Genomic DNA, 21,894 nt, shown 5'->3' with positions numbered 1-21,894 from the left:
TTCAAGACGAGGAAAAAAACATATATAAGTCGCGCTGGACTATAAGTCGCATTTATTTAGAACCAAGAACCAAGAGAAAACATTACCGTCTACAGCCGCCAGAGGGTGCTCTATGTTTTCAGTGTAGACTACAGGAGCAGTGAGCAGCATAGAGCGCCCTCTGGCGGCTGGAGACGGTAATGTTTTCTCTTGGTTCATTTCAAATTAATTTTTATAAATAAGTCGCACCTGACTTTAAGTCGCAGGACCAGCCAAACTATGAAAAAAAGTGCGACTTATGGTCTGGAAAATACGGTACCTAGAATTAACCTAGTCTAGACCAAACTGACCACCTCTCTGAAGTAGTTTTTCTTTCTGGCAAACATTCAATGTCCCTAAAAGAAATGGCATTGCATTGTGTAATAAAATATCAAACTAAGTGGGATTTATTTTAAAGGAATTTGGCACAAACAAATGCTGAACCTTATAATTTATAAGCACACTAGAGTTATTACAAGTAAAACTAAAACCATAAAAATGTTTCTTGAAATAAAACAAACTGAAAATATAAAAACAGCTTATATTATTTTAGCTAGTTGCCAAAGCAACAGTTCTCATTTCCATTTATTTTAACTTGGTGCACTTCAAAATAAAGAAATAATATAAATATAAAAACTATAAAATGGCTAATAAAAATGATTAAAAAAACTAAATGAAATAAATCAAAATATGAATTAAAATTCTTGTGCATCTCATTGATACTGAAATTACACAAATACACACATAAATTATGTTATTACTTAATTTATATAAATATTTTTATAGGGATTTATTTTAAAGAAATGTCACAAACAAATAGTTAGCTATATAAAATAATCAAATAATCATTACATTTTTTTTTTAAGTTTGTATTACTGTAATAATAACCACAATTGAAAAAAATTATTACATATAAATATATATATTAAGAAAAATTCTATTGTTGTTAACAGATGCCATGTTTTGTTTCTAACAGTCATAGTCAGACTTTGTTTCTCAAGTATCCAAATACATTTTAGGGTGTGTGTGTGTGTGTGTGTGTCTGTCTGTCTGTCTTTCTTTTCCCCTCCAAATTTTCTCTGCTCACCTCTTTCTGTGTTTTCTTCAGGTCAAAGCTGGCGAGGAGACGGTCCAGTCTGATGAAGAACTGAACGAGTGTACACACGCACGGAGATAGTGCTCATTTCTCTTCGTCTACCTTTACAACGTACCAAATGTGTTAACACTTCTAAATCTTTGTGGTTCTTGACGGTTTCTCTTGTATGTAGACCTGTGGCTCTCTTCTCCTCTCCAGCAATTGAACTTTCAGTTCCCAAACACCGCTCTCCCTCCCTCCCTCCCTCCCTCCCCTCTCTATTGTGTTATTGATTGGATTTATTCTGTCTTCAGTTTTGTTCATTGTCATAACTGAACCTCCTTCAAGTAGCATGTTGTAATAGTCTGTTTGTGTGTGCACGAATCTTCAGAGCGGGTTCTGCTTTCTCTCGACGTACTCTCGTCTGGAAACGTCATCAATCTTACGGTGTTGTCTGCCAGGAACATCTTACCCTCAGGAGAAAGTTGGTTTGCTATAAAACCCCTAATGCATTGAGTAAATGAATAAATATATTAATAAAAATATATATATATAATATTATAATATATTCCACAAAATCAACTTTCTCTAAAAGAAGATATACAGAAAAAAAATAGCTTTGCTCTAGATATTGCTAAAAAGAAGATTTTTAAATGGACCAAAGCACTGAATATGCTTCATTTTCTAAACAAGACAGAAATTGACCTTTGAACCGAATGTTATCGCAGTATTGGCTTAGTGGATTTGCTGAATCAAACCAAGCCTTGATAGTTGGGCGTTGATCATGTACATACAGCCGTTTACTCGCACAGCCTGTCGCAATTAATTCCACATATCAAGGTCATAAACACACCATTAGCAAAGTACAGTATGTAATCATAAGACATATAATAATACCAAGGAAAGAAAATGATGGTGATGATCCCTCACATATCGATCTTTCGGTAGCCTACAGGAGTATTCGGCTCGATTTAAATGATTTCCTCCGTAGATTAGATTAAAAAAAAAATGGTGCAAAAGAATTACCTTGACACAGAACAACTGACCGAATGAATCCATTTGTACATAACGTTCAGGATTACTGTGCTTAACGCTACTCATGACGAGACATGATGCATTATGGGTTTCTGTCCTTGTTACTGTATTCCTGAAACACCATTTTCGGGGTTTTTTTTGGCGAGAAAGATCTGATGCTGTGGCCTCTTCTGAAGACCAGACGGTTGAGGGGGAGATACTGATTGCGATTAGTTACAGTTACGAAGTGAAGGATTGAATTATTGGTGTGGTTTATTTCTGCTGTTCGGGAAAAAATCTAAAGTCGGCAGGATCATTTAAACCAGCCTTTGTTCCCCTTTAGAATGGGCAGGATCACTTTTTAATATTATTGAACATTTATCATGTATCTCTAGCGATTATCTTAACTTATTTTTTATTAACATTGATCAGTGTTTTACATTAGACAACGGAAGGCAAGAAGGGCACTTTTCTCCTTTTTATTCAGCTGTTCCTCACTTATTTAAACGACCAGGTTTGGCCACTAAAACAGTTTGATCACCGTCAGTAGAAATCGGGCCATTTATGCAGTTCACTGCAGTTGCAGTGAGGAAAAAGGGATGGTAATGTTCTGCTTTTTTATGGTTTTGTTTTGAAAATCTTTGCTCTGTGCATTTGAAGACATGCAGTCTAGACACGCGTGCTGAAGTTAGCAGTGATTCGGTGTGATGGTGATGTTTCGGCCATTTGGTTGAGCATTTAACAGTCCTCTGGCCAGACAACCAGCAGGAATTATCACACTGTCAGACTGAGCACTGTCAATCCTAATGAAGTCAATATTCTTGCTGCTCATCATAGAATGCATCTTCTCTTATCAAAGAACTTTAGTGCACTTTCACAACAAACACATGAAAATGGCTCGGAAAGTCAAGTCCTTTGGTCAGCCAGCCTTTAGGCTTCATCTGAGCCGTTTGATTGTTATGGCATCTGTGAAAATGTTCACATTGAATATTCAGATCCGGCACATAGAGTGCGTAATGAGCACTGAAGGTTTAAGTGTAAGTTAATGTTAGAATTTTTTGCCAGAGCAAAGGTTTTTGGCATCTTTTTTTTTTTTTTTACCATCTTTGTTGAGTGGCTTGGTTGACTGTGTGTGACTATTCATAATGAATTTCATTAACTGTATTTATTGTTTTGCAATGTATATATTAGTTTGCAGCTCTTTGCACATGTGTTTATACAACTAACAACAGAACAAATAAAGCTTGAACAATGTTTTTGTTGTTTCCTCAAAAAGGTTTTAGGTTGTGGTGTTTTTCTCATTGAAGTGGACTTTGAATGTACCTTGCGTTTCACTAAAAATGCAGGAATTATCTGATGAAAGAAGAAAAAGAATATCTTAATAACAATGGGCACTTTTCACATTTAGTCTATGGAGGGCAGAGTTATGATGAGGCGTGTTCATTTTTATTTCTAACATCAGGGAATATATTTTCTAGAATATAACTTTTTGCTTTTCCTGACACAGTAACCTCTTTGTTTTTTGTGCTCACTCATGCATTTTTTTCCCCCACGCTGCCTTTGAAGCAACCCTGGCATCGCTGTATCACCCCATCATTCCCTCTCATTGTGATGAAACAACAGAAAGCAGATCAGCCATGGCTTTAACATTGTACATTTTTTTTGTCAGATTGGCTTCATTTTCATACTTTTGTAAATATTTCATGTTGTATGGAACTTGGATTAAAATGTAAATATGTCTTCTGTATTTGTAATAATTATAATCCATTCGCTGTATAGCCTAGATGTGTAATGCATATATCTTAATTCTGTGTATGGTAATCTTGCACCATTGACCTGTTTAGTGAATGAGGTAAAAAATAAAATTACAGCCAGTGCATTAGATGAAGAATGGATCTCATTTTGTCTCTTTCTTTCATTTTACACAACACTTTGCATTATACATTTAAGTTGCACCTATATCTGCATTACAGCTGGTTATTTTCTTTCAAAGGCTGTTTAGTTCAAGTAACATTGTGCCAGTTATATCTCATATGATAATGCATTATTTGACTTCCTGAATTGATATGGTTGGTAATTGTGAAAAATGTAATTATTATTATTATTATTTGTTATATTTTTTCATGGTATTTGGCTACTTTGTCTTAAAGCACAGCAAAGCTATCTTGTTTATTTTGTATTTATTTGTTTTTTAAATAAATATATAAAAAGATAACTGTTGATTTTATTAAATGTTTTAACCTCTTGACCAAAGCATCTAACAAATACTATCCACTGAATTGATTACATAAAATACCACATTTGTTATAAAAATAGTATGCTATAAAATAATTTGCAAAAATTTGTACAATATTATGTTGTTACATTTTATTTTAAGAAGTCCTTGTTACAGTGTAATTATATGGTTAGGGTTTGATTTTAGGGTTACTTGTAATTATACATAATTAATTGTTATAATAGTAAGTACATGTACCATGTGTAACAAGGACACCTTAAAATAAAATTTGACAGATTATGCCTTTATATTTTATTTATTTGAACTGATAAGTAACATATAATCATCATCATTATTATTATAAAAAGAAAAAAAAATGTTATACTCACCTGTATATCTCTTAATAACCAGAACATTTACTAAATGAAATAAAGTATTGAGCTAACGTATATGAAGAAAGAGTATCTTGGAATTAATTACGTTATTATTATAATTAATCATAATTAATAATTAATATAAATAATCTTTGAAATAATTACATGTCAAATACTTATAACTATTTGTATTTTATTATGTACTATTACAAAAGCTGTATTAAAAAAAAGAAAGAAAGTCGTTTATGAAGGTAGGCTAGCGTTAAATTTCGGAGGATAGTCGTTTTGAGTAAATGAAGTAATCTATTTAATTAATCAATGTGATGAAATATCATACGTTACACACATCACTACAGATTGCTCTACAAAATCAATGGGCAAGTCTCAGAGTTCACGTTGGCAAATCTACTTTTTACTCCAATTTACTTCCATACTCCTAATCTTTTTCTGAGACCGTGGGCGGACAAACCCAGTCAGCCAATGAACAGCCTCCAATCTCAGCTCAGAATGTCTCCGCCAATCACAGACGGCTAAAGAATGACGCCACGAGCGCTGTAATCCGTCGGGCGTGTTCATTGGGAGCTGCTGCAGCGCTGTGCTCAGGCCGTGAATGAGGAAGTTCAGTAGAGACTGCTGTAGTGAGAAGAACCCTGATCCAAAGAGTCATTTAAGCACGGAACCAGCCTTCAACCATGGCTCAGTAAGTACACATTTCACGTTTAAAATGCTTGGTTTAAATTCCTAAAACGGCTTTGTCTGTTTTTATTCAAATTAAATCTAATGTAGTGTGAGTTCTTGCTCATTATCAGCATTAATTGAATCTATACTGATCTATCTACTTACTATCCCAGTACTTTTTCTGTTCAAACACAGCTTGTTAACAATGTCGAAGTCCCTTTTATGTCATCCAATCAGATTGACACTTGTCACAGTCACTGATTTCAATAAATGTGCACTCTATAATCAAATACCATGAATGTTGTTTCTCCTAATCTCCATATTCTTGTTTTCACAGGGCAGATATCGCTCTCATTGGTCTGGCTGTGATGGGTCAGAATCTGATCCTTAACATGAATGACCATGGATTTGTGGCAAGTCACTCGTGCAGTTGTGTTTCTACATTTTGTTGCACAACCTGTTCTGTTGGCTCACATCAGGTGTAAGATGTTCCAACTGTTGTCATTCCTCAGGTGTGTGCGTTCAACAGGACGGTGTCCAAGGTCCATGACTTTTTAAACAATGAAGCCAAAGGCACTAAGGTGATCGGGGCCGAGTCCCTTGAAGACATGGTGTCTAAACTCAAAAAACCCCGTCGCATCATTCTCCTCGTCAAAGCAGGACAAGCTGTCGATGACTTCATTGATAAACTGGTAAAAATCACCATGGATCAATGGTCCTAGTTTGCTTTGTCACCAAGCCAAAGTGATCAAGTAACCCACTTTTACCCTGTATTGTAGGTTCCTCTTCTTGAACCTGGTGACATTATCATTGATGGTGGAAATTCAGAGTACAGAGATACAACAGTGAGTTTGACCATCCAAACTTTTGGTCATATGAGGTGTTAACAGTATTTGATCTAAATGTTCACGCTCCTCACAAACAGAGACGTTGTAAGAGTCTGAAGGAGAAGGACCTTCTGTTTGTGGGTAGTGGAGTGAGCGGAGGAGAAGAAGGGGCTCGTTATGGACCCTCACTGATGCCTGGAGGACATAAGGATGCCTGGTAAGGACTTAAAGAAGTCCACCTAAAAATCTACGCATACATCTGTATATGCATGTGCATTGGTTGACATTTCTGGAATCTTTTTTTATTTGATTCCTTCAGGCCACACATAAAAGATATCTTTCAGAGCATTGCTGCTAAGGTGGGCACAGGAGAGCCGTGCTGCGACTGGGTGAGTATTAGTTATCAACAGATGTATATGTATTTATACAGCCTGTGAATGCACGTCTCCAAATTCTTTGTATATTTGTGTAGGTTGGAGATGAAGGAGCAGGACACTTTGTTAAGATGGTCCATAACGGTATTGAATACGGTGACATGCAGCTGATCTGTGAGGCCTATCATCTGATGAAGGATGTGCTGTGTATGGACCATGCAGAAATGGCTCAGGTTAGACATCAGCCCACTTCTTTAAATACTGTTGTTTGGTTATGTAGATGAACGGTCCATGCTGTTGTACTTCTTCAAATCCCGTCTGTATTGTCCCTTTTCTGTTTCCTCCTTCCTTGTTTCTTTTGTATTCTGAAATCCACCTCACCCTGTTCCTTCTGAAGGACTGTTTGGGTCTGCTTCCTCTTAAGACTCAATTTCTTTGTCTGGTTTTCCTGTCAGGCCTTCGATCAGTGGAATAAGACGGAGCTCGACTCTTTCCTCATTGAGATCACTGCCAATATCCTGAAATTCAAGGACGCGGACGGCACTCACCTGCTGCCCAAAATCAGAGACAGCGCCGGGCAGAAAGGCACAGGGAAATGGACGGCCATCTCCGCTTTGGAGTACGGTACACCTGTAACGTTGATAGGTAAGATACAATCTTGTGTAATTTCCCAGATACGGGTGTTTCTCTGTTATTGTTGATATAGAGGAGAAAAGTCACTTGACCTTAGAAGAACATGTTGAATGAAGTGTCTCCATAAGCAGCTTTGCTGTTCACCTCTTCAGCTGATTTGACATAAGTGGGATCTTCTGTTCTGGCTTTTGGTGTATGCCTCAACAATAAGGATGGCCCGCTGTCCCGGGCCTATTGTGAATGTTTTGGGCCAGTGATTGATTGCTATTTATTAATGTACCATTACTTAATCTTGCACATAAATTTTATACATTTCAAACTTAAATAATTGGTTTTATGCAATGGATTCTACATTTGTTTTTGCAAATTCTCATCAGAATAATGTTATCTAGCAGGCTCATATGTATTTGAGGCGTTGTTGAATAAGCAAGCACAATTTTTGATCATCAAATCAGATTTAGTTATTATGTATTTGCAGTTTCACGGTGCATTGTTTCAAAACAGCTTTATATAAAGGTGAGCAAGTTAAGATCACAATTAATGTGTTGAAAACGACAAATAAGCAACGTTTCGTATTTAAATGTTTTGTATTGTGTAGTGTATTTCTAAATTTGGAAACAAATAAATTATTTTAAGAAATATTGGCCTGGTCCAGCAGGAAAAAAAAAATCTTATTGAGATCTGAAGTTTTGAACTTGTAATTGTGACTTCAGATGTTAGTTTAGGATCACTCAAATCACAAAAATCAGTTACACAATAATTACACAGATTGATGCATATCTTTTTATACAGCTGTTATTTTTGATTACGAAAAATGTTGTGTAAATAAATTTGACCTAACTTAATGTGCTGTTGTTAGAAAGTTGTTGTTAAAAGGGCAGCACTGAAGCGTGGGATAGCAGCTATGATTTGCATGGCTGTAGAGGAGGGTTTTCTTCCCTCAGAAGGTTGAATCAGTGCTGAGTTCACCGTGTCGGCTGTTTTCCACTTGATTCTTTTTGCCCTTCCTCCACTCGACTCTTTCCACAGTTGTAGGTCTTGGGTTGGGTTAAAATATAATACAAAGTCATGCTGAGTTCAGGGTTTTGCTTCCAGCCGCTCATGTTTGTAAATGTAGTAAGATCTGCTCTCACAATACTCTAGCTGATTACTCTGTACACTGAAGAGAGCTACGTCACCAGTGTCATCAGAGCCAGGGTCTGGCACCAGATATGAAGTCAATTATACATTGAAGACACGGTGAATAGAGGCCTATAATATTACAACTGCTCTATAGAAAAGAAGAAATTTCATATTTCACCTCAAAATCTAAAAGTAAAAATAAAAAGAGTTTGCACAATAAAAATGTATACATTTTAAGGACCAATAAAAATGTTAACATTCACATTACTGTGAAACATATATCAAAAAATATTTGCACTACAGTATTGGGAATTTGGAGGGAAATGTGCTTAATTTCATGAAAATAATGTCATAGTGCACAATAATTTCTAAAAAATTTGAGTAAAAACTAAATATATATATTATTTTATAAAAAAACTGCAATTTGGTAACTTAGACATGCAATTTTAAATTTGAGCTGTAACTCATCTCAAATATTTTTTTTATTATTATTTTAATAATAATAGTACTAATAAAAAAAGAAAACATCTAAGTCACCAGATTGCAATAATAATAATAATAATAATAATAATAATAATAATAATAATGATAATAATAATAATAATAATGTATTTATTTTTACATTTACATTTATTCATTTAGCAGACGCTTTTATCCAAAGCGACTAACAAATGAGGACAGTGGAAGCAATCAAAAACCACCAAAAATGCAATGATATATAAGTGCTATAACAAGTCTCAGTTAGGTTAACACGGTACACGTAGCAAGGGCTTTTAAATAATATAATAAATAAAAACAAAACAGAATAAAAAAAAGAATAGAGCAAGCTAGTGTTAGAGGTCTTTATAAACACACACACACACTCGGATTGAGTTGGGGAGGTCATTCCACCAGGAGGGAACATTTAATTTAATAGTCCGTAAAAGTGACTTTGTGCTTCTTTGGGATGGCACAATCAAATGACGTACACTTGCAGAACACAAGCTTCTAGAGGGCACATAAGTCTGAAGTAACAAATTTAGGTAAATGGGTGCAGAGCCAGTGGTAGTTTTGTAGGCAAACATCAATGCCTTGAATTTGATGCTAGCTTTTGTGTGATGCATGGTTTACGAGTGGTAGTGATAGTAGGGATCTGGAAACACATAGTAAGAATTGGTTATAAACAAAAAACAACTGAAACAGAAATGAAACAAGAAGAAAGAAAAACAAGAATGTATTTCATTTTTTAAATGCATATTTAAAAATGTTTATTTTAAATATGAGAATGTATTTAATTTTTATTTCTAGACATATTAATGACAGACACAGTAATAGATATTCATTTAGCAGAAATCCAAAGTTATTTTGTACAATCACTTCCTGTACAATCTTTCTAGTTAGTTAATATGATCAGGTTGTTGTTGTGTGTGTGTGTGTGTGTGTGCTTCGACTATCTAATGTATTAATGTTTCCTCATGTGGTCTCTCTGACGTGGTCTAACTGATTATAATCTTATTATGCGAGCAGAGATGCAGACTGTAACTGGAGATGACTGTTTGTGTTGTGTGTGTGTGTGTGTGTGTGTGTGTGTGGGGTCGTACACTCACAGGGGAAGCTGTCTTCGCCAGATGTCTCTCCTCTCTGAAGGATGAGAGGGTTCAGGCCAGTAAGAGCCTCAGCGGCCCCCAGGGTGTCAAGTTCACCGGAAACAAGGCACAGTTTCTTGAAGATATCAGAAAGGTGGGATGGACTTTAAAATATGGATCAATTATATCCATGCATAAATTTTCTGCATTCATTTTCAGGTTAATCAGTTAATGTTAAGAATTAAATGGAGTTTATTAATAATGGGATGTTTTTAACAGGATGAATATTTACTGTTGTTTCTTTTTCAGGCTTTGTACGCCTCAAAGATCATTTCATATGCTCAAGGCTTCATGCTGCTCCGACAGGCTGCACTAGAGTTCGGCTGGTCTCTTAACTATGGTGCTATTGCTCTGATGTGGAGAGGAGGCTGCATTATCCGCAGGTAAGCAGGATTTGTCACAGATATTTAAAAAATATTACATACAATTATATGCGATTATTTAGATTGCCTGTCGGTTAAGGCAGTGTCTGATGAAATATTCCCACATGCACAGAACTGTTTCATTTTACTATATCATGACTGTAGATACGTTCTGAATAAAGGTCACAAATCTTTCACTCTCAGTGTCTTCTTGGGAGAGATCAAGGAAGCGTTTGACCGGAACTCTGAGCTGCAGAGTCTGCTGCTGGATAACTTCTTCAGCAAAGCTGTACAGGATTGTCAGGTACAGGAAGTGAGCCAAGAGTGGCCACAAATTGCTCTGTTTCCTGTAATAGTGCCACTAAATATGCCAGAGAGAAATCAGCAGCACTAATAGCCCCCTGTATATATGCATTTATATAAATGTATATGTAAGGTACCTCTAAAAAGTAATGTTTACTTAGTGCCTTCCAAATATATACTCCATGAACACAGTCCAAACTGATATGACACCTGCTCCACTTTGATTAATTATTTATAGAATCTTACATAGTATAGCCATACAATTATATTTATTTCAATACTGCATGCAGCTACTATTGCGAAACCATATACGGTACAGACTAGTGTGTGTGTGTGTGTTTCTCCAGGATTACGAACAAGTTTGAAATTCATCAGTACATTTTTACTGTTACAAGTAGCATTTATGGATGGCATATGCTGTATTTAATGACAATTTCATATTATTTTATGAAATTAATTTAAATGATTTAAGATCAATGCAGTCGAGTCAAGCGTAATCATGATGTTTGTGCATTGGTAGTAATTGATTTGTATGAGCTACAATATTTCAGCAATTATTTGGCAACATGCATGTCAGAATGTAACATTAATGTTAACAGTTGGATTTTAAAGTCATTTTTCAGATGTTAAATATGGTCTTGTTTGGAAATACATGTCATTTTGAAATGGAAATTATGTATGAACAGCGGTTTACTTTTAAAAACTGATCTAAAGGTTTGTTGGGAATAATCTATGTAGAATGAGTTTTATTTAGCAGTACGTTGGTTGTGTTTTGCAGGACTCGTGGCGTCGGGTAGTGAGTACAGGTGTGCAGCAGGGGATCCCCATGCCGTGCTTCACCACCGCCCTGTCTTTCTATGACGGTTACAGGCACGAGATGCTCCCAGCAAACCTGCTGCAGGTAAAACTCTCTTCAACACATAAACCCTCTCTCTAACTAACCATATGGGATAACACAGGGATTACTTCTGGGCACTTATGGTTCTAGGCATTTGAAGCCCTTAGTATGCATATGGTAGAGGTTTTATTTTATTATTTATTTTAAATAAATTAGAATAAATAAATATTTTTAGGCTTTTCGGTTAGAATAAGAGTACTCTTGCTTCAGTCTCTCCTATTTATTTTAATACTCAAGCAGTTGTTCTCTCTTTGTATTTCTCATTGGCTGAGCTAATATGACCTCATCACTGTGTCACTCTTCAGGCACAGAGGGACTACTTTGGTGCCCACACATATGAGCTGCTATCAAACCCTGGAAAGTTCATCCACACTAACTGGACGGGCCATGGCGGAAAAGTGTCGTCGTCATCTTATAATGCCTAAAATCAAGAGTGTTATTAGGTTTAACTTTGAAGAACATCATCTCCTCTTAATGAAGGACCAGAGCAGCTGAGCACATTCCTCCCGAAGAGCTGAACTTCAGCCCAAAGTAGAGCTCTTATTGAAGAGTGTTCAAATTCATATTTCTATTTGTACTAGATCATAGTGTGTACACTATTTGTAAGCTCTGTTCTTGTAGTTTTAAGGTCCACTGTTGCAAACACCTCATCTCTGAGTAAGAGTGTTGTTTCTGAGATTCTTCTTGGTGTAGACCTGTCATGCTTCACCCCCAGAGTTCAAAGAGTTAACCCTGGATTATGGGTAACTATTGCACTGCATTAGGCTAAATAAAGATTTCAATCCCTTTTTAATTAGCTTTTGTCTTCTTCACTCACATGCAAATAGGATTTACTCCTGCTTCTTTTTAGCAGTAATGCTAGATATTTAACTTGTTTATTTGTATGTACTTCCAATTTGTCACCAGGAGAGGGCAGAAATGACTTTTTGGAGCAATGAGCTTGTTTCTCTAGTAATGGGTTCAGTGTTTATTATTTCAGGATGAAATGATAACACATGTAATATAAAAGATAGGATTTCCTCTTGGTTAAGACACACTGACTGCACCAATACACCTAATTCACATCCAACCTGTTTAACCCTTGTTCACTCCTCAAATGAGAGTCTCACTCATGGTCTTCACGGTTAAGTGACCGGACACTTGAAATTTATTGAAATATTTTTGTAAAAAAAAAAAATATATATATATATATATATATATATATATATATATATATATATATAAAACTTTGTATTTCATGGTACTAATTTATATTTATGTAATTATTACAATAATTGTTTTCCCATTGAAAATAGTACTTTTTTTTTCTAATAAAAAAAAAGGAAAAGTAAATGAATTCAGTATTTCAGATTAAAATAGAGACTAGGCCTTTAAAAAAGCTGGTGAGAGCAAAAAAGAAAAATCTGTAATTTCATGGTGTAACCACTAGATCAGGGCTGTTCAAATCTTGCCCTGGAGGACCAATGCGGTGCAGAGTTTGGCTCCAGCCCTACTCAAACACACCTGAGCATGCTAATCAATGTTTTTGGGATCATTAGAAAATCACAGGCAGTTGACTTTGATCGGAGTTGGAGCCAAGCTCTGCACCGCATTGGTCCTCCAGGGTAAGATTTGAATAACCCTGCACTAGATTCCTGTATAGGACTCTATAGAGAGGCTTGTGAATTTCCTAGTTATTTTTATACATAATTGTTTACTTCTATTAGGTTGTGGATTTAACTGTATATTAAGGCATTCTCAAAGACTACTTTTTGTCAAGGTTTATATTTATGTTGTTTTAAATGTTGATTTGAAGTGTAGGTTTTTTCATTATTACTACATTCAAACCTGAACAAAGAAAGCACTTTGTTACACAAAACATAACAATTCTAAAGAAATGTAACAAAAATGAACAGGAATGCTTTATCAGAGCTTAATCCTTCTGGATCTGATCTGATTTTAACCTCTTATTTCATCTGACTCATTTTGGCTATATGGTTAGAGCTATACCAATTCATTTGAGTAGTATAATTCTGTACAAGTGTGTCTGTGAGTGTAAGTGAGTGAGTGTTGGTGGATGTATCCGTTTTACACATTTGATGCTTTAGAGTGTAACCCCTTCCTTGCTGTCCACTTTTTTCTGCATTGTAGTCGAATTATTGATTTTATTTGACATATTGCAGTTTTACAGTCACACCAGTTTATAGGTGTGTGTGTGAGTTGGTGTGTTAATTTTGCACTCTAGATGTTTTAGAGTTTCACCCCTTCATTGCTGTGCAATTTTTTTTTTCTGCATTGTAGGGGACTTGTAGATTGTATAGATAAAAATATTCTGTATTTTGACTTTTTTTTTTCCCATTTCCCATTCATTTTCTATTGTCGTCATTTTTGACCATGAGTGTGTTTTTTAACGACCACTTAGCTTTTTCGAATCATGCCCGAAATATTTTTTCAATAACCTATAATAGATATCACTATCTAAGGTCATTTACTAATGGCTTTCTTCCCCTGTATTGCGTCAGTATCTTTTGTGAAGATACCTCTCTAAACATGATGATGGGAGTTAGATGTAGAGAAGCATGTTCATTATGCGGGTGATGCGGAGCCTGTTTCCTCTGGTTCTTGTGGTCTGGAATGGTGAGGAGTCACTTGTACAAGACAAACAATCACACACCAATGAGGTGCATCTCTTATTTAAAGGGTTTTAGGATGGAAAAAAGTGCATGGGCCCATATTTGTTAGTATTTCCTTATATCTTTGTCAGTGGCTAAGAATAACTGGACTGCAGTGTTGCAATACTGTTAATGCTGTAAAGATCTAGGCTGTAGCAGTGATCTAATACTCAAGACCACATGTCTCCTCATCTACTAGATAAAAGACCAGAAGGACTTGAAGAAGGTGATGACAGATAAGGCTGAGCTGAACCTCACTAGTAAAGAACTAGCTGACCCTGATATTCTGGAAGAAGTCTGTTTTTGTCCAACCCCTCGAGATAAATCTCCTTGCTATAGCTCTTCTTCTGGAAGACCTTCTCCTGGTGTTAGAACTGGAAAACAGAACAGACACAAATGAGTCTGGTGAAATCTACAGTCCTGCTTTTGCAGTTTAATACACTGTATTAAAATCACTGTGTATGCATTGGCTTCTGCTGTTCCAGTATTGTATTTTATGTCTAAGGACTTTGAAACTGCTTAGTGTAGTCACTGTTAATTAAAGGTTTGGCACCACCTAACGGAAAGACAAAGACATTTCTTCTTGCAGGTATAGGATGCAAAAGTCATCTGGCAGGTATGTAATATTTTGATACATATAACGTTATATCGAAAGCAATTGTTAACTTGAGACCGGAGATATGGTTTTAAAGGAATTTTCTGGGTTAAATCATAGACGATAGCGTTACCTTATACCAAATTTATACACAAATTATTCAAATACGTTTTTAAAGTAGGTCACTTACAGTAGAAGTAAACAGGACCCAATAGAAAGTTTCATTTTGCTGACAAATATTATGTTGACATTAAACTAGAGAAAAAGAATCGCTTTCAAGCTGTGGGTAAGCGGTAAGCACTTAATGCAAGTAGTCCAGGTAATTCAAGCACTCCGCACAGGTGATCTGACCTTGACATACGTAGTACTTACCTGTGACAAAATCTTCATCCGCTCAGGACAGTAGTCCCACCGAAAACGGCTTTCATTCAATTAAACTTTTTAACTCAAATACATGTTAACAGGGGCGATTCTAGGATTTTTTCAACTGGGGGGCACAAGAGGGGCCACGATTAATACAGAGGGGCCAATCTTGTGTTGTTTGAACTGTATATCCAAATCATTTCAAGAGTTCAGTAACCTTTAAAATCAGTAATAAACAGTGATACCCTATTAAGTTTTAATTGCAGTTATTCACTGCTCTAAATCAAAACAATCAAATACAATTTGTATCAACTTTTCACTTTACAAAAGTGAAAGAAAAACTGTAATAAATAAAAGAATCCAATGTATGAATAGTGTACAACTCACAAATAATAATAATAATAGAATTTATTTATAATAGCCTAATATAATATATATATATATATATATATATATATATATATATATATATATATATATATATATATAATAGCCTTATTTATATAAATGCAGAATAATATTAATAATTCATAGAACTAAATACACAAATAATGAATTAATATAACTAATATAAATTTAATATAATAAATTGTTTTTGTTTATTATCCACATCCCATTCAATTTGCATAGCAGCAGTTGTAGTAAATTTGCATTGAATTATAAACAAAATCTACTTATGTAAAGGCTAATTAATCTTGAGCATATTGATTTAAAATATCATATATCCATACTTTGTTAGATAGCTACTTGTTCAAAAAGGTAGCTTTAGTTTAACATGTAAAATATGTGGATCCTATAGAAACAGTTTAGAATAGCTTAATTAGTCCAGTGTTATTTTAGTATTAGTTATTTATTTTGCTATTTAATCATGCATTAAATATTTATGCATGATTATTTTATTTTTTTGAGAATGTTTCTGGATGTCATCAAATGACGTTTTGTCAATAACTTCTGTGAAAACACAGTACACGCCGAATTTGAGACTCATTTTATTTACTTTGATCGACACAAAATTCAATAAAACTACAATATATTGTATAGCAAGTAAACATCAAGTTATAGAAATTACATACAATTCATTTTAGAGAGAGAGAGCTTTCCAGGGTGCAGACAGCAATCGCGGAGCACCATGGTGATTTAGAACACCAACTGAATTTATGAGAAATCTACAGACGCATATAGACTAAAGGTGTAGTAAAATAAAGAGCTATGTGTATTTTGGACTTTTTTTTCACCACGAGTCTGAAAGAAGACATGTTATTGAAGACAAACAGCCCCAAATCTAAAAAATGACCAGTGAAAAAATGATGTTTTTGCATGTGTCTCACCCATAGACTGTAAAAAAAAGTCTCAAGTGTGGAGCGTTAAACATCATACGAGTTGTTTCGCCACCTCACTTAAGTGAAAAAAAGTCGACAATCGACTGCATGATTCAATAATGACTTTATTAGAACTGCAATTATATTTTTTTAAACTATTGCTTTAAATTGCGTTGTTGCCTATATCGGTGCGTTCAGCCAAGAGGCATAGTAAATATAATGATTAGCATCTTGGTCTGCTCTAGGAGATAACATCGTCAACGAACCTGGTCTAACAACGAAAGACGTTAACGTTAGTACCAAACACTTCTTGCACTGCAACAACTCGCTAATCCAAAAACATAAGCTATATAAAATAGATAAACTTATCGTGTGCTTTATTTCGTTGGAAAACAGCAGCTCGTTATTCTTGGTCCTCGTTGAGAAGCATCGCGACGCAATCAGGAGTTATTTACTAAACTGAAAGATGATTTGAATTTGTGAGTGACAGACAAGTAGAAGGGTGGGGGCACACTGGGGGGCCAATCAGTTTTCAGGAGGGGCCAGTGCCCCCATGGCCCCTCCCCTGGCTACGCCACTGCATGTTAACGTAAAGATTTAAGATCTTAAAAAAAAGATGTCAACAGTGCAGGTTAAGTCCAATAAACATTGACTTTACAGTTTATTATTAAATCGTTAAAGTTTAGTAAGAAAAGTAATTGTTTATTATCATATTTCAGCAGTTATTTTCTCCAAGGTAAAACTATCTACAGTTCTGCGTGTTAAACTGATATTCCACAAACAAGAAAAACAGCAAAACTGCTAAATAGTATGTTTGCGATATACTAAAAACTAGTAGGCTACTTTGCAATGTACTAAATCAGTAGGTTATATCCAATGCATGTTTTATACACTTAAAATCACTAAAATGAAATGTTTACAACTACACAGCATTTCAGGTAAAAAATAAAAAGAGATACATTTCCTCTGTGTATGTTTATTAAGTTTGATTTAAAAAAAAAAAAAATCCTGCAAGTGATTCAAGTCATTGATAACACAAACCCCTTTCACAAAATCCTATCGGCTCACCCACAGCAGAACACTGTATGAAAAATAGGCCTTTTCAACTTCAACTACACTATATTTACAGTGTGACAGATCATGTAAAAGCAATCAAACAAAAGAAGGGCTTTAAAAAGCAAGATCAACAACTGCATTGACTTCCTGGGTAAAAACAGCCGGAAATACACAAGCATGAACATGAAGTCATTTGCAATGGGACTGATCCATAAACACACTGGTTTAACTTGGCTTTTAGATTGCACACGGACTGTCTTTACTCATGCACTCCGGCAAACTGGGAATTGTCCATTGAAATTTCAATAAAAGGAGATCCAGGGAAATCTGGTTACAGTGAAGTGATACAGTCCCTTTTCATGTTAAAGGCATACAGCAGCGGTCTCCACAGATGAACTGTGAACTTCAGTCTTCAGCTCTCCCGTTAGTGACTTCACTCATGGTTCTGAGGTAAACCTGGGCCAGCCGAGTCCAACGTCCCTATACATGTGAATTAAATAAGTGTTTGCAATTCAATTAATGTCTTGAAGCAAATAAGCCACTATCAAAATAACTAGTCAAATTATTTTTTTTATTTGAGTTCCCTTAGAGTCACAAAACATATAAAAAGCATTCAAAACACAACAAAAGCAACCTCTTCTTAAAGCATTCTTCACTTTCATCAATACATCACCCCTATTAAGCCACTCAGAGCTCACGCTCGCCCTCATTCACCGCCCACAGCATCACATCACGTTCACACATGAGTTCAGTAACAGTGAGATAGAGCGCACACCATACAGAGCATTCACATCAAACTATTAAGCAAGAACACAAATACTCAGTAGGTCACAAACATTTCACTACATCATTTTTTTTGGGGGGGGGGGGGGTTATTTTTTTAAAATGCAGCTTTTTAGATATGATTGCAATATAAGAAAGAGAGGAAGGTAGACAGAACAAGAGGGACAGAAGAATGTAAATGAATGTCCTTCTGATGGTCTTACAGAAAAGACACTCGCTGCCTTCGTTCACACTCGTTCACACAGTTTCTTCTCACAGTCATCAAGTCGCTTTTCGGCATCGCACACTTGCGTTCAAGTTCTCTCTCTCTCTCAGCGCGTTCGCTCATTCAGTCTCTCACTTGTGACGCACCAACAATCCATCACCATATCACTCTCAGCTCTCAAAAAAAAGATTTCATCCATGAAAAGGGGGGAAAAAAAGACAACACCCACCGTCTAACACAGTATATGCAGAGTGAAGCTGTGCTCTTTGATGGCAAAGCATTTACACATGGGAAGAAGGGAACGGATACTGAGATCGCTCGAGCATTGCGGCCAACGAGGGGCTTCTTCCCGGGAAATTGGAAAAGAGGTGATGAACTGTAGAAGAGATTTATCAAGGCTTGACCATAAAAAACGTTGAGGGAAAAAAAACTGCAGAGAACACAACTCAAATGGCTTTCCACATGAAGGACATTTAAATGTACAGTACGCTGAGAGGGCACTGAAATGGTAAGAGATGCTCAGATATGTGGGCATACTGAATGCCTGACACAAAATAAATTATATCTATAAGGAAAAAAAAACTTATAGTGTTCATTTCATTTCTAACAAATTCAACCACTCTAAGTTAATCTTAAAGAGCAATCATTATATGTATTCAAAGAACATTCAGTTTTACAAAATCAAAAGGCAAACATTTAAGGGACACAATATCTGACTAAACTTTCTTCTCTCAAAATACTTACCATATAATCTAGATATAAGGATACTTCGAGACCCAATTGAAATCTCTCTACATTCCCCAGCTGGACTTTGTCTCCATGCTAGAACCAAAACCGGAGTTGAACCCACCGCTCGAGCCTGAATTGGTTCCCGCCCCCCACCCAAGACTAGCTGAGCTGCCGGTGTTGTAGCTATTGCTGCCTGCGTTGTAACTCGGGTTCTGATCTCTACTAGCGCTGTTCTGTCCGCTAGGGGTGGCGCCAGAAGCGGCTGTGTGACTCTGCTGATTGGCCAGCATTCCCATCATGCCCCAGCTACTCTGAAGTGCTGCTTGAGCAGCTGCCATCATGGCTGGATTCATGCCAAGGGCCCCAAAATTCACATTGCTGTTGGGACTGCGACTACTGCCAAAGCCCTGTCCCCCAAACCCCCCAAACCGCCCACGATCCATCATTTGCCTACTATTATTGTGCTTAGGCTCAGCGTTGGATATGTGCACACTGGTTCCTTTAATGATCAGGTCCTCACCACACAGAGACTGGGCAACCTGGAGGAAGACAACCATGTGTTGAATTGAGAAGAGAATAACGGCAAGTCAAGTAAAGAGAACGAAAAAGACCAGAAGACCAACCTGATCATCAGCAAAGGTGACAAAGGCAAAGGCTCGGAAAGGTTTGGGAATGAACACATCCGTGACTTCGCCGTACTGCATAAAAAACTGTCTAAGCTCATCAGCTGACATGTCCTCGGTGCAGCGGCCCACAAATACTTTCCTGCTTCTCATAGGCTCATCCGGGCCAGCCTGTTCCAGGAAATACTAGATCATTTAAAAGAAAACAGGGTCTACTCATGCAAGGTTCACAACAGCAAGGGCATAACAAAACATTTGAAACATGAAATGTGTATATGTTCCAATTTAAACCCTTTGCAACTTATATACCAAAATGTGAACTATGTGTAGTATTACATGACATTAGTGTTGCTGACATACCCTTGAGTTTGGAAGTTTGCAGTCGCACCATCTTCCATCAATCATATGCCGCTGGGAAATGGCTTTCATTTGTGTTTCGTAGTCTGTAAATCTTACAAAGCCAAATCCTTTGGAATTTCCCGTTTTTGCATCTCTTTTCACCTGAGAGAGCAGGTCATGCATGATATTTAAGTGATGGTTCACCCAAAAATGACAATTCTGTCATTATTTATGCATACTTTTCAAAACCTGTATAACTTTCATATCTTTCTAACCCCAAAGTAAGCAGAATACTGAGCTTCTAATTCCATACATGAAAGTGAATTACCCCACCATTCTCTAAACATGTTCACATTTTTCTGTGTATAAGGGTCATTATATTAGAGGGTGAGTATTTGTTAGGGGTAAACTATTTAGTATTCATACTAACCTGCACCATGATCACTTCTCCAAAAGTGCTGAAGTAATCTTTAAGGTCTTGCTCTGTTGTTTTCCACGGCAACCCAAGCACAATCAAATCTGATGTCTTCTGCACACCTCTCTTGATCTTCACAGCTGATGCAGCATCCATTTCATCCATTTTCCTCTTATTATCTGTATGACATTTTTTTAATTATAGTTATTTGATTTATTTTAAGACAAATCAATTAGATTTAAATCGCAAAGGCAGTATGCATTATTAGTGGGAAAACTTGGGTGAATTATATAAGACCATATTTTCTATGCATCAACAAGCCCCATATTATTTAGTCACTACAATCAAATAAACCCAATACATCTGAATTTACCTTTTGGATAGTTGACCACGTACACCAGATTGCCCCAGTCTGATTCGGGTGCATGAAGAACCCCCTCCACCAGTCGGACCCCTCTCATGCACTGAGACACGGGGCTACGGTATCGAAGGCCGCAGGCTCCGGGAAACTGCGCGGCGACGGAGGAGAGTAGCACGGTGCCGTCCTCCTCGGACGGGATCTCCATCGGCTCCTCGTTCTCATCCTCCGCGACGCGAATATAACACTCAGTCATGTTTATACCAATAGCGCGAGCTGTGCTAACAGCTTCAAGATCAATAATTCAGCTATAAGACCACAAATGGTGCCGAAACAGAAACTAAGACAGCGGAAAGACCTCAGAAGTAAACACAACCACAAACTGGCTGGCAACAAGTCTGATGTCTCTTGTTTACGTGCGACTGTTGTCAAATAAAGCGGGGCGCAATTAGTTAAGCTAGCACGTTAGAAATGAATGACGCGTCGCGTCGCACCCTGTTCCCGCCAATTTTCACGGTGTACAAACACCTAGTCATCGACTGTACTTGATTATCTACCGATTGTGATTCAAACAAGCAACGTTAAGTAATAAAATAACGAAAACGCGTGGACTAATGCATCCAGTTGCCGTTTCGACCCCTTAAACTGATAAAATGGCTACCAGATGCGTCACTGGAGGAATGACATCATCAGTTTGGAGCGTCGCATCCCAGCACATGGAGGGGTTTGTACACGTAATATTCTTACTTTTTAAACGCCCAACGTAGTTTGTGGTATACTCTATAAGATGGTGTAATGTTGTCGTGTCTGTTCATGTTCTTGGTGGACTGGTGGCGTTGTTATTTATATTTCAGGAGGTTGAAATGATGTCAAATATACAAGAATCCACTGTAGTGTTAAAAGCTTCTGCTCATATCGCATCTTACAGGTTTGTTACATC

At 36.6% G+C, this 21,894-nt stretch overlaps 3 protein-coding genes across 15 annotated transcripts in view; 2 read left to right on the top strand and 1 right to left on the bottom strand.

Annotated features, from left to right (window-relative positions):
* Positions 1 to 4,002, top strand: part of LOC113065537 (kinesin-like protein KIF1B) — a 63,493-nt gene extending 59,491 nt beyond the window's left edge. For all 8 annotated transcript variants that reach the window (XM_026236856.1, XM_026236854.1, XM_026236851.1 and 5 more), the window contains one exon: positions 1,127 to 4,002. In XM_026236856.1, coding sequence (XP_026092641.1) covers positions 1,127 to 1,169 — 43 coding nt within the window. In that variant the 3' untranslated portion in view covers positions 1,170 to 4,002. The remainder of the gene's footprint in view (positions 1 to 1,126) is intronic.
* Positions 4,003 to 5,249: 1,247 nt separating this feature from the next.
* Positions 5,250 to 12,314, top strand: LOC113065536 (6-phosphogluconate dehydrogenase, decarboxylating). The gene is made up of 13 exons (XM_026236848.1): positions 5,250 to 5,396; positions 5,712 to 5,787; positions 5,887 to 6,066; positions 6,154 to 6,219; positions 6,300 to 6,418; positions 6,521 to 6,590; positions 6,674 to 6,808; positions 7,031 to 7,220; positions 9,919 to 10,049; positions 10,205 to 10,338; positions 10,522 to 10,621; positions 11,399 to 11,521; positions 11,824 to 12,314. Exons 1-13 carry the CDS (start codon positions 5,389 to 5,391, stop codon positions 11,941 to 11,943), a joined length of 1,452 nt encoding a protein of 483 aa, XP_026092633.1. The 5' UTR covers positions 5,250 to 5,388; the 3' UTR covers positions 11,944 to 12,314.
* A 5,090-nt stretch (positions 12,315 to 17,404) lies between these two features.
* LOC113065533 (TAR DNA-binding protein 43-like) lies at positions 17,405 to 21,615 on the bottom strand. 6 transcript variants are annotated; one of them, XR_003279054.1, is made up of 7 exons: positions 20,970 to 21,613; positions 20,612 to 20,775; positions 20,203 to 20,343; positions 19,843 to 20,028; positions 19,674 to 19,758; positions 18,720 to 18,866; positions 17,405 to 17,982 (listed from the first exon to the last, which is right to left on the bottom strand). XR_003279054.1 is itself a non-coding variant. In XM_026236846.1 (6 exons), the coding sequence occupies exons 1-6, from the start codon at positions 21,208 to 21,210 to the stop codon at positions 18,772 to 18,774; spliced, it is 897 nt and encodes a 298-aa protein (XP_026092631.1). In that variant the 5' UTR covers positions 21,211 to 21,614; the 3' UTR covers positions 18,053 to 18,771. The 6 variants fall into 6 exon arrangements, 5 of the variants coding, with proteins under 5 accessions (XP_026092631.1, XP_026092630.1, XP_026092629.1 ...); XM_026236846.1 differs by lacking the exon at positions 17,405 to 17,982 and having other exon boundaries at positions 18,053 to 18,866; positions 19,843 to 20,013; positions 20,970 to 21,614; XM_026236845.1 differs by lacking the exon at positions 17,405 to 17,982 and having other exon boundaries at positions 18,053 to 18,866.
* Between the last annotated feature and the right edge of the window lie 279 nt (positions 21,616 to 21,894).

Source organism: Carassius auratus, chromosome 48 (genome assembly GCF_003368295.1).
Source record: "Carassius auratus strain Wakin chromosome 48, ASM336829v1, whole genome shotgun sequence".
Taxonomy (NCBI): domain Eukaryota; kingdom Metazoa; phylum Chordata; class Actinopteri; order Cypriniformes; family Cyprinidae; genus Carassius; species Carassius auratus.
Note: the sequence above shows the minus strand (reverse complement) of the source record. Positions and strands in the feature narration are given on the sequence as shown.

Excerpts from the sequence above, each read along its gene's own strand:
- LOC113065533 (XM_026236842.1), bottom strand. The coding sequence starts at position 21,210 with ATGACTGAGTGTTATATTCGCGTCGCGGAGGATGAGAACGAGGAGCCG. Across the intron at positions 20,776-20,969 it reads CGTGGTCAACTATCCAAAAG|ATAATAAGAGGAAAATGGAT; the intron begins GTAAATTCAGAT and ends AATGTCATACAG. Across the intron at positions 20,344-20,611 it reads GAGAAGTGATCATGGTGCAG|GTGAAAAGAGATGCAAAAAC; the intron begins GTTAGTATGAAT and ends CTGCTCTCTCAG.
- LOC113065536 (XM_026236848.1), top strand. Across the intron at positions 6,591-6,673 it reads GAGAGCCGTGCTGCGACTGG|GTTGGAGATGAAGGAGCAGG; the intron begins GTGAGTATTAGT and ends ATATTTGTGTAG. Across the intron at positions 6,809-7,030 it reads ACCATGCAGAAATGGCTCAG|GCCTTCGATCAGTGGAATAA; the intron begins GTTAGACATCAG and ends TTTTCCTGTCAG.